Raw genomic sequence first — 13,174 nt, forward strand, 5'->3', positions numbered from 1 at the left:
GTACCCATACAAACCCATACAAACTGAATTAGTAATTTATGGCACATAACGGCACATTTCACAAAAGTTCAATTTCCTTCATACACATAAAAATGTATTCGTAGTACTTAACACCAAAATAGAAATCTCGTATCATCACGAGAGTCCAAAATAAAGACAGGGATAATTACGCCCTCCATACAATGAAAAATAACTTTGTATTTCGTATGGAAATACGTACGCATGTACATTTTGGACTAGGGTTAAATAGCGGAGACACTAATAAAAAATATCATCTCTTAAAAGAGTTTTTTTTTTTATTTAAAAGTATTTTTTTAATACTTAAGGTATGGTAATTGAAATTTTAGAACCTTTCTCCTAGGATTAAATCAATAAATAAAATATGACTGAACATAAACGGTGATATTTTCTCCTGAAACTGCCAGTGATGTATTAGATTTTGACCCATTATCAATTTTATGTGTTATTGGTCTGACCACTCGTCGCGTCACTATAAGGCTTCCACTGAAAACCAGCGCAGTGTCCTTTAAACCAACCAAAGGCGCAGCAGTAGCTGAGTGGACACCGTTTTGACGACGACAGCATATTATTTATTGTCTATCACCAATACTTATATATATATATTTTTCTCATTATTAGATTTATATACTTATATATATTTAGATTGATTAGATTAAGTACCTATATTTATATTTCATTGCATCTTTCTTTGTAAATTAATATTGCTGTCTAAGCCAAATAAAGTTTTTTTTTTCTTTCTTTCTTTCTTTCACCATATTTATGCCGAAACTTTTATATAGAAATGCGACCTAACCGTCCGGAGACTTAAGTAGGTATAATAATATATTATATTTCACTCGACCGTTATCTGCACGGCTCGTTGGCGTTATAATTAATTATATAGGGGTAGAAATTTTCTCTTGGCTCTGAAATTTATATCTACATTAATAGAGAAATAAGCTATATATTTCATATAAACTCTATAATAATTTTATTATACTATGTAGCTTACAAATTTATGGTTTTTGTAAAATTTTGATCCTAGTATAGTAATAATTGAAGACTGTGCCCGATCAATTGGAATCATTATATTCATTTAATTCATAATATCATTAAAAGAACCATAGTGTTCCCAGTACAAAGTCGATGCTATCATTTTTACAGACGTATTTACTTTCATAACACAATTTCAAGATCATGGCTAGGCAGTAGCAGATATATGTTATGTACTTACACTTCTATAATACACTTAAGAAAAAGGAAAGCGTAAATAAAGCTCCACTCTCCCTCCAGATAATGAATGATAGAGAACGCTCTTTCCTCTAAACAATGCTAATAAATACAGCGACGATCTGCTTAACACCCCTCTGGTTGCTGGCGTAAAGGTGGTGCTGTACCTATCTTTGTCAAACTTTACTGAGATTCATTCTGAAAATTATTAATTGTCACAATCATTACTACAGATACAATCATAGTTATTAGTACATTCATTTGTACAGATGACTAGAGCTCCGAAAATAATTAATAGGTACAAAAGTTTTTAAGTTAACACTTGTTGATCCATTGTGTAACAGATGATTCTAACCCCTTGGACGCATATCAAACCTAACTTACGATGTAAAATTTGATCCAATCAAATTATATTTAATCCAATTTTTAATTTTTATCATTTTAAATTTTTTAGCTTTAGGTAAAATTGAAACTCTCTATCATACAGACAGAAAAAAATAATCTACGTAAAACTAAATCAATACAGTGTGTCCGTGACTTTACTGCGTTGAAAGAGAAGATTTCCAAGTTACACCGAACCCTTGATTCAGCCAATCAAATATACCCACCCTCCGCAAAGACGCCCGCGCCTCTCCTCTTTATAAGCGACGTGAGTCTTGGAGCGGCCCGCAGTACACCCTGGTCCGTGCACCGGCGCATTTCCCCTGCCCAAAGTAGGACATCCCCCCTAATATCAAACTGTTATGACACCCCGGAACTAACTTTTGATTGAAAACTTAGTGCATGGTGCCAAACTTTGATCAGTTTTAAAACCTATTTACACGACGCGACGTAGTCAATTCAAGTTTTGATCTAGTTTGCGAAATTCTAGTTTCAATATTTGACTACGAAAACGTTGTTACAGAACCATGAGCGGATCCGGTAAAGGGTTTTTGGGGCTGTGGCTGTACCGGAACGGTTCTGATTGGCAGGTGAAGAATGAACCGCCTCATCATCCTAAGATGGCTGATCTTCAAATGGCCAAGCAACAATTGCCACCACAGCCTGAAACTGACAAGCTTTCAGTGATCTTCACTCTGAGGAACCAAGTCGGGGGATTGGTCCGGGTCCTGTCCGTGTTTCAAGACCTTGGTATCAACGTTCTGCATATTGAATCAAGGCAGTCAGCTATGGAGTCATCTGCTGTAAGTATGTTTTAAATTAGGTAACTTCCATGGTATAATAAATTATATTTATTCCTTAAGGACTAGCACGGGGCGCATTTAAGATGTGATAAATCTTTTACATCGCGTTCACTCACATCGCGCAACCTCAAGATCGTCTTAATTGCGGCCCGTGCTAGCACTTCTGATTTTAGAGAGTGAAAAAAATTGCAGACATATTTTTCATTTTTAATTTTATTTATGTTTAGGGCGTCTTGCACAACAAAGTTAAATAAAATTAAATCTATGACCTCTTGCTCTGACATTATACTGTCAGAGCAAGAGACAAACTATTTAATTTTATTTAACTTTATTATGCAAGACGCCCTTAGTATATATAGCGGAGCGGCTTAGCTTAACAATGGTATTGGAATTGTGAGCTTTGTGATAGAAGCATTAAGCGTAACGAGTAATGACCCTTAACAGTATATACAGTGTTTCAAAGATACTCGGGGAGCAACCGTAAGCACCATGACCGTCATAGCTCCGGCAAAATGTTATTACAGATACTATACATATTTTGTGGTAATAACTTAAATGTAATTTACAGTTTTTTTCCAAAAATATACTTATTAATTCCGATAGCATTTAAATGAACGTCTATAAAATTAAAAAAAAATTGATGCGAATCTTGGTACTCTTACTTATTTGAATCAGAAGTTTATATATTATATAGTTTATATTTATTTATTTATTTACATATTTATATACTATGGTCTAAGATCAGAAATAATAATTAAACCATTAGAATTATTTTTGTTTGCTTAATATGTAAGTACGTACCTAAATTGATATTTAATATTTATCTATCTATGTATTTGTGTAAATATATCAGCTGTCCGATACCCATAACACAGGCTCTGCCTAGCTTGTTCTGTACACTTTTTTTCGCCGCTAAGATATGTACGGCTGAATTTGCTCAGTAAAATTGTTAATTCCGAGCAGCTATATGGTTGTGGGTACCTACGTCATACAAAGAAAAATCCCGGCTAGTTTCAGTTTTCTTGATACGTTCAGTATAGTTTCGGCTATGAGTTCATTTTCATTAAGTCATTCAGACCGATGGATTTTATAAAATTGATTATTCAAGTATATATAGCATTACTCGTATATATTCCAACAACAAATTTTCAAGTAGTTCAAGTTTACACTGTAATTTTAATCCCTAATTCCTATTTCATATACCTATGACTACTTGTATAGGTTATCTTTTGTATTTTATTGTTTCAATTCATACTTGTGTGGACCAAGGCCTTTCCAGCCTGGTTGGAATTTACAAACTTATAAAAATATTCTTAATTTCCATACCTATTAATTTAAATTTTGTGGCCGAATAAATAGACTGAATTGTGTGTATCCTAGGCGGACATCTTGGTAGATGTCCAATGTGATCCTCGCCGGATGGAGCAGTTGAAGAGGATGCTGAAGAGGGAGGTGAAGGACTTCGAGGTGGTGCCCCCGCAGTTCGGAGAGGAATTCCCTCCACCGACGCCCTTGTCCGCGACGGCTAGTTTTGGTAATCGTTTGTGTTGCCCCTCGGCCCCTCGGTAGTCTATCCAAAGTTGAAGGAATTTCGATAGATTTATAGTTTATCGATAGATGTTATTGGTATTGGCATTGGTAAACAATAATTAATACTATGCTTGATATGACGCTTGATCACCAGAACGGTAGCATGGTAGGAAAAGAGTAAAAAAATGAAAATAAATAAAGCATTCCATTTATAAAGTAAGAAAGAAAACATATTTGAACATTTATTAGGTAGGCTTAATTTATGTATAAGTGTTCGAGCCAAAATCTGTTGGGCATTATTATATTCATGTAAAATGTTTAACCAGTGTTAATTAAGTAGGTATATATATTTTTTTAAATATTAATAAGTAGTTATGGATGCAGTTAAAACAACAGAGATAACAGTAAATTTTACATAATATAAAATGTCTATCTCAGATATGCGCTCAGCTGTCTGACATTAGAAACATATCTACTTAGATTAACGATATAGGAACGTATCAAAGTATCGTCGCGATTTTTTTTAGTTATTGGTATTGATTACCACAGACTGACTCAAAAGGTGACCAAATATGTTAACCCACATGATGATTTAAAAAAATGTGATTCATCTGTAATTCCACTATAATAATCTACATTATTAAAATATTCAGTAAGCGATGTATCGTATTCGTGTAATAAGCTTAGGTTTCAAATGACGGTGTTTATCGCAGATTTCGGTGAAATGCACTGGTTCCCTCGCAAGATCTCTGACCTGGACCGTGCCCAGAATGTGCTGATGTACGGGTCCGAGCTGGACGCAGATCATCCTGGGTTCAAGGATCCGGTGTACAGGAAGCGTCGCGAGCAATTTGCTGCTATCGCCAACAATTACAAATAGTGAGTAGATTTCATATGATTGTTATTTTGAAACTAACCTTAGGGTTTTAGAGAAGTATAGTTTTGTTTTTAGATAGTCTCCTTACATAATAATATGCTGTTTTCGTCTAGCTTTCACTTATAACTATACATATAAACAAAAGAAACAACTTGCTGTTGCTTATTTATCTGCCGTTATTTAATTTTTATTAAATAGGTACATATTTATTGTTTCAGTGGGCAGCCCATTCCAAAAATTCAATACACTGAAACCGAAATAAAAACATGGTAAGCTGTAAAAATACAGTTTTTGTTATTTACAAATGCTTTTTGTAAATAACCAAAACTTATATCGCGCTTTAAATATTTTTTTTTTATGCCAGTGTTGTTTAAACACCATATTGTTGAAAGAAACATTTGACTATGAACAGTATGAACTAGGTTCCGAATGGAAAGCCAATTTACGTAAGACATACGATTCACTGGGGCAGTCTAGCCTGAGCATGAGAAATCGAGCATAATATATAAAATAGGACCATGGTACATAATGAGCAAAAAAATTCGTAACTAGAGAATATACATCTTTTAAATTCAATTTTTTCCGTACATCAGCTTGTTTACACTCCACAGGACCTCTTGTGGGAACAGGAGTTGTCAATTTAGTTGAATATATTATATATTATATTATATAATATATAATAATAATATATTATTATAGTAGTGTCAATTTAGTTGAATATAATATATTATTATAATATATTATATTCAACTAAATTGACACTACCAACTCCTGTTCCCTATATTTATATTATATTTAATTCATAAAATCAATCCGCGCGACCGCGCTAATTGAAATCAATCTTTTAAATTAAAAAAACCTTTGGCTTAGCTTTCGTTAAAGTTATGTATATTTTTGGTTGGGCATACTTTTTAAAACGAAAACTTTTAATGAATAAAAGTCCCTCTTCATACTGATTTTTTGCCGCTGTCTGACAGCCTAGGTTATTCGGATATCACTTTTTTCCTCTCAATATTTCCTATAAGTATTTTTTTATATTTTTATAATGTTTAAATTTTCACTTAATGAATATATTTATTGGACTCCGCTACTGATTGTTTAGTATATCGGGTACAATAACCTACTGATACTCATAGGAAGAAAAAACTGTTGCATACATTTTAGTATACTTCCGAACTGACGTACGTACATCGCAATCATATATACTTTTTGCCTCACAAACAACGGAATTTCGTACATCGAACTGACGTACATCGGAATGATAAACTTTATGCCTCACAAACAATGGAATTTCGTACATCGAACTGACGTACATCGAAATGATAAACTTTATGCCTCACAAACAACGGAATTTCGTACTTTGAAATTCAGTAGCGGAGTCTAATTATTGATTTTAGGGGTGTCGTGTTCAATGAGCTGCACAAGCTTTACCAGAAGCATGCCTGTGAGGAGTATCTGGAGAACTGGCCTCAGCTGGTCAAGTACTGCGGCTACCGTGAAGATAACCTGCCTCAGGTAATTGACCTTATATATCATTTGTTTTTAGGTATATTATCAATTATATTTTATTAGGAATAAAATTTTATCACTTATTTAATAAAAAAATAAGAAAATATTGAAATTAAAATTAAAAACAAAAATTAAAATTAAAAAGAAAAAAGGGGCAAAAAAATTGTTCCCATTTCCGTATGGGTCACATTTTTGCCAGGCTGTTAGTGACAAGACTCACTTATCAAAAAATTAATAAATTACCTAAATACATTGGAGATTTTCTTTGCGTGCTCGCGTTTTAATATGCCCCGCGAAATAATGTGTCCAGCACATTTTTACACTGCTCCTGTTACAGATAACCAAATGTTATATTTATTTACTCATATCATGTGTATGATTCCGTTAATGGCAAGCGCAACTAAAATATTTGCGAAATTTATGGGTTGGGCCACTACGGCGTGTGTTATTCAGCGGTCAGAAAATTTTCTCTCCTGTATTATTGTAATGCACTCATAGAATACGCTTCAAAAAAATAGTTTAATACTGAATAACAAAGAAAAAGTTACGTTGAGCTGCATTAAAGAAAATATCTAAAAGAAAAAAATATACCTAGACAAGTAAGAAGGTGAGAAATACTAAGGTATCTCTGTACCAAACATTCATTAATATGAAAACAATTATTTTCACAGCTAGAAGACGTGAGCGCATTCCTGAAACGTAAAACCGGGTTCCAACTGCGCCCGGTGGCCGGGTATCTGTCGCCGCGAGACTTCTTGTCGGGCTTGGCTTTCCGTGTGTTTCATTGCACGCAGTACATACGCCACTCTTCCGATCCCTTTTACACCCCGGAGCCGTAAGTGCCAGTCATTTTATTTTTTACCTACATAATTAGATACGTTTTTAAAAGTATTGTTTAAGTAATTTAATTACTTACCTCTCAATTTATCTTTATGGAGTTGTAAGTTAAGTTAAGTTTTGTTCTTAGCGCCTAAAGTCTATTTTTTATCTCAGATACTAAATTGACATATTCTGAACGGTACATCAACAGTCGATTGTCCCACGATTACTCCGCCAATCCTAATCCTAACTAATATTATAAATGCGAAAGTAACTGTGTCTGTCTGTCTGTCTGTCTGTCTGTCTGTTACTCTTTCACGTCAAAACTACTGAACGGATTTGAATGAAATTTGGTATACATACGGTCTAAACCCTGGGAAAGAACATAGGCTACTTTTTATCCCGGAATTCCCACGGGAAAACTTTTTAAGGCGAAGCGAAGCGCGCGGGAACAGCTAGTAGACTATAGAACGATATTAAACGCAGAACATTCATTTATATGCAAGCATTCTAAATGCATTATTAAGACATCACAGTTATGTTTTTTTTGTGTTAGTGTTTATACATGCGTTTCATTGAACCAAACAATCAAATACTACTAGCATTACAGGCCAGTACATAACTACTTTTTAAAATAAGGTGCCAGGATTGCCTTGTATATTTTTTTACAGTATGTAGAGTCAAAGTTGCTTATAACAAAATACCTATGATTATCTTGTATGACTTTGAAAACCGTGTTTATTTAAATATACAGGTTACTCGTTATATTTTTTGACTGTGATCAATAGCAGGGCTATACAGGATGATGAAACATAAAACAAATACTTAAAATATGGAGTTTTGTACCGGCGGCACGCAAAAAGACTGATCCAAGTTGCCGATTTTCACCAAATTTATAAAAGTGTCAATATCTCGAAAATTATCGAATTTTTACTAAGGTCATATTATGATATTCTGGGTACTCATGAGCTGGCCTATCTGCTCTCCAAGGCATATCGTTGACTTTTGGGACACCCTGTATATGTATAATTAGTATCTTATAAATTTGACTGTTAACCGTTTTGTTAGCAAAAAAAAATAAAAAAAAAAAATACAGAGGAAAAATTATAAAATTCTTTACATTTCAGTGACTGCTGCCATGAGTTACTGGGTCATATGCCACTGCTAGCTAATCCAAGTTTCGCTCAGTTTTCTCAAGAGCTAGGCTTGGCATCTCTCGGTGCTTCGGATGAAGACATCGATAAACTTGCTACGGTAGGTTAGCAATGCTGATAACCTCAACATACACAATACAGACGATTGAACATATTCTGTTTGCTTGCCCATGTCCATGCACAAAAGAGACGGGATCATCTATTCTTGGACCAACAGAGCGCCTACCTATTCAGCTATTGCAACACCCAGGCTTGCTGCTCCAGTTTACTCGGGCGCTAGGCTGGCTGATCTGAAGTTAAGGGGATATGTACCTACAAAGGTTCCACTCAAGAGAACCACGTACAGGAACTTCGCCCCCCCTAACAATATAATAGAATAGAATATTATGGTGGCTATAATCCACTATCAAGCAATATATAAATTTCAGCTCTACTTCTTCACTGTTGAGTTTGGCCTGTGCCGTCAAGCCGATGGGAGCTTCAGGGTCTACGGCGCTGGTCTTCTGTCCTCGGTAGCCGAACTGCAACATGCGCTGTGCACTCCGGCTAAGATCAAACGTTTCGACCCAGAAGTCACAGTAGACGAGGAGTGCATTATAACGTCTTACCAAAATGCCTACTACTATACGGATTCATTTGAAGAGGTCAAAGAAAAAATGAGGTAAGCCACTTGGAACATTTTCTCTCTAAGGCATGACGTTGACTTTTGGGAGAACCTATGTTCCTACATGTAATGAAATTTCGAAATCTAATTTTATCAAACACTCCAACGGTGTTACCACAAAAACTAGACACAGGTAAAATTATAAAATTGTTTTGGCTCTGTCAAATACCATGAGTAACATGTACCTACCGTGTGCTACTACTGTGGCTACTATCTTTGAGCCTGAGTATACAGGGTGTTGCAAAATGGGTATACTAAGCCGAAACCTACATGTGCAGCATGGTATATCTTAGCCCGAAACTAAAATCAGAATTTGGAAATTCGCGAAAAAAAAAAACCAATTAGTAAAAAGTCACGTGACCAACAAAGTTTCTATGGAAAATTTATTATTTTTTTCGCGAATTTTCAAATTCTGATTTTAGTTTCGGGCTTAGATATACCATGCTGCATATGAAGGTTTCGGCTTAGTATACCCTTTTTGCAACACCCTGTATATGTGTGGTAATGCTATCAAATAATTTATACTAATTTGTAACTTGTTTAACACTGTCTTAACATAATATTCTAGTCTATGGTCTTAACTATGTTACTCGTTTTCTAGGGCTTTCGCTGAATCAATACAGAAGCCATTTACGGTCCGCTACAATCCTTACACCCAAAGTGTTGAGATTTTGAGCAATGCTCAGAAGATAACTGCGTTGGTGCGTGAGCTGAGGGGAGACATTTGCATCGTTTCGTCAGCTATCAAAAAGATCTCAGCTCAAGATTCCACCCTTGATGTGGAAACTATTGCCAATATGTTACATACCGGATTGCAGGTACACTATATAAATGCACCCATTTACGGTTGAGTAGCTTAGGGGTACTTATTACTGCCGACAAACCTAAAACAGTTGACGTAGACGCGTCATTGAATGGAAACCACAATAGGCAAATAGACAAAGGGGCATTAACGTTACGGACAGTCTAAGCGCTACTGGGGGGTCATTCTACATATATGACTAAAAACCAAGTTTCGGGGATCTGCAGCGCGAGCCAAGACTATCTCGTAGTTTTATTGCACGGCAGTTCCGTTCGTTTGTATAGAGTAACCCTCGTGTACCCTCCTCCCACACAGTACCACCTCCGCACCGCCACCGCCTCCGCGACGTCACACTATATCTGCATGTTCTATTATGGGGACACAGGATCTATTATGTACAGATTCTTTAGAAAAAATATTATTTTGTTACTTTCGTTGGCATGCCTACCCATTTTGCGCAATCAACCAAGAGTATTTCACTTGGTTGTGCAAAGTGGTATTCTCAAACCCAACTCACCAATAATGTTATTCTTTTAAAGTTAACATAGTTTTTTTTTCTTATGTGGCAATTTTCTTCTTAACTTACCCAAAAATGATATGTTCTTTCAGGTCAATGAAAGGAGCCCTCAAAGTACATCTGGAAATACTTCGCCCAACTGTGAACCGAGTACATTCCACGACAAAACAGAAGAAATTCCCCAAAAATAATTCTTAGAGCGTTTATTACAAGCTCGATAGTTTTTCCCAAATTTATGTCGTTATAGTAGATTCGTGTTATTATATCAATGTTTGTAATCGTTATACGAATATTATATTTAAAAAAAAAACTATAGCTGTAATTGTATTGCTGCAAAGCTGCATTTCCTCTATTAGTATATTCATTCATATTAATAATTGTTCACAAAATGATATTTATTAAATCCTATACTTAATTCCAATTTAAATGTCTGTAGTCTCTAAGGTATATGCATCAGTTTTAACTTTTAGTGATACAATAAAATATATTATATTTTATCTTATGAAAGTATTTTTCTTATCTGATTTATGTAGGGAGCGAAGGTGTTGCCGCTCCTCCAGGAGGATCCTCCGACCAAGATGGGCGGTTTAGCTTGGTGGGTAAATGCCCGACACAGTTACATGTCAGGATTCTGTATACACAAACTAGCTGTAATTTTTTGATACCGCGATACAGGATTTGCTATTTACCTTCACACTACTCTGCCATCTGACGGTCGTCCTTGATATCTCTTCACAGGATCTTGATCTTGACTTCTATGCTTGCGCGTATTCATTATAGATGTCGCCACAAATCGAAAATCAGTAATAAAGTACCAATAACCACTTAAATGGTACAAATTGCAAATTCTAATTTAGATATTTTTAAAATACGTAGCTAAACCAGATCTTTCGTTGATAGTACTGCTCATGCTATGGCGTATATCGTTAATAGGTGCCGTGTTCTAAATTCCTAGTTGATTCAAGATGCTGAAGTAGGTCAAACGTTAACGTTAGGAAATCAGAAACATGTGACGAAGGCCAATGCTTTCTATATTTACCTGTTTCTGGCGTCTTCGCTGCTATGATTATAATAAGCATTAAAGCTTATTATAATCATAATAATGAATAATTTAACTTACCACCGTTTCAGTTCATTACGTGTTTCGGCTTATTGCGACATCAAAATAATAACAATAATTGTAAGTTTATTGATTTTACTCGTTCAGTAGCGTGTACAAAGGCCCCATAGTAGACGTATTTGAATCTTGTTTTTCAAGTCTATGAAATATTGTTGGTATGTTTTATAGCTCAAAATTTTCCAGTAAGTACCTACCAGTTTCAAAGTAGTGTGGTTTGGTATTGATATTAATGAGATACTTGTAATAATATTCTTCATTGCTACAGGAAAAACAGGACTCACAGAACGTATTCTAACACAAGTTCCTAAAATACTGAACAAAAAAGTTTGTAGAATAAACTATTTTTTACGCTTTGTTTTGTGGCGATTTTATCAAATAATTAAATGCTGTTTGGATCGTATATTTAAAATTAAGCCTATTTAAGTAAAATTCCCTTCTTTTTACCCGACTGCCGAAGGAGGAGGGTAATGTTTTTCGATTGTAAGTTTGTATGTATGTAGCATGTATGTACCTATTGTATGATTGTATGTTTGTCTATTTCTTTGTGGCCTCCTTCTTGTAGCCTGAACGGCTTGATAGATTTTGATGTATGAGGTATCGTTAGAAGCGTATTAATTGCGCGATGGAAATAGGCTTAATGTGACGTCACATTAAAAAGTATATAGCTCCCTCTAGAGGAGATAGAGTGATTATCGAAAAAAAAATATTTTTCAACTATGCCGAGTAGGGTATCAAATGAAAGGGCACATTACAATAATATGCATAAGTATTGTAGGTATTTAAATGACGACAAAACAAAATTATTTTAATAAAAATATGTTCATAAACTACACCCGACTACTGACATAAAATTTTATAAAATAACAACAACTAAAAAGTAACAAAAAAAATAATAATATTAAACAAACAAAAACCCGACTGCACGCTAAAAAGATGAAAATAAGCCCCAATTTTAATGGAAAGTATCGCAGGCGGGGACCAACTTGACCCACACAAGGTATCTTCCTAGCTAAGAGTAAAATTCAGTTTCACTAAATGGTGAACCTTCTGTTGAGGGACCTGCGATACTTTCCATTAACATTGGGGCTTATTTTCATATTTTTAGCGTGCGTGGGTTTTTTGTTTGTTTATTATTATTTTCCAAAAACTGCCAGGTCCATCCCCCTTCGTCATGCTAATTCCATTTTTTATGTAGAAGTAGAACCCACCTCCCAGTGTTTAGAATGTAAAAGTTTCCAAATAAACGAAGAAGTTATGATTACGCGTTTATAACGGCATAAGTAAGTATGTTCCCATCATGTGGAACCAGCCGCCGGGTGTCAAAAATATATACATATTACCTATGATAATCTAAAAAAATAACCTTTTAATTATTACAAACAAATTTTACACTAATATGATCATAAACTAATCTTCAGTATATCACTAAATAGTGAACCTTGGCAATGTTTCTGGGGTTTAATTATAGCTGCTTACGTATCTGTTAAAATTGTATGAATGTTGGCAAGAAACTGACATAGAACACGTAGATTAGCGACGAAATTAGCCTGTAAGTATAATTTTTATGATGCATGTTACTTCATTATTTCACTAAGATAGGTCTATAATATTTTAAATAAAAATATTTGCTTGAAATTATAAGTGTCAGTAAAAACATTCATGAAATAGCTTAATGGTTACAATAATATCTTCATATTCCTTTTTTTGTGTAAGTAAATATTTATTTCCTATCGGTACCATATCACAGGTATTATAACATGTCATTTGC

At 34.7% G+C, this 13,174-nt stretch overlaps 1 protein-coding gene across 2 annotated transcripts; it reads left to right on the plus strand.

Annotated features, from left to right (window-relative positions):
* The first annotated feature begins 1,696 nt into the window (after window positions 1-1,696).
* Window positions 1,697-11,832, plus strand: LOC105389797 (tryptophan 5-hydroxylase 1). Of its 2 annotated transcripts, XM_038122349.2 has the most exons (11): window positions 1,697-1,943; window positions 2,135-2,414; window positions 3,795-3,948; window positions 4,658-4,823; window positions 5,040-5,090; window positions 6,219-6,336; window positions 7,002-7,165; window positions 8,277-8,403; window positions 8,732-8,964; window positions 9,569-9,785; window positions 10,379-11,832. In XM_038122349.2, exons 2-11 carry the CDS (start codon window positions 2,139-2,141, stop codon window positions 10,475-10,477), a joined length of 1,605 nt encoding a protein of 534 aa, XP_037978277.2. In that variant the 5' UTR covers window positions 1,697-1,943; window positions 2,135-2,138; the 3' UTR covers window positions 10,478-11,832. The 2 variants fall into 2 exon arrangements, with proteins under 2 accessions (XP_037978277.2, XP_037978278.2); XM_038122350.2 differs by lacking the exon at window positions 1,697-1,943 and having other exon boundaries at window positions 1,957-2,414.
* Window positions 11,833-13,174: the final 1,342 nt, after the last annotated feature.

Source organism: Plutella xylostella, chromosome Z (genome assembly GCF_932276165.1).
Source record: "Plutella xylostella chromosome Z, ilPluXylo3.1, whole genome shotgun sequence".
Classification (NCBI taxonomy): domain Eukaryota; kingdom Metazoa; phylum Arthropoda; class Insecta; order Lepidoptera; family Plutellidae; genus Plutella; species Plutella xylostella.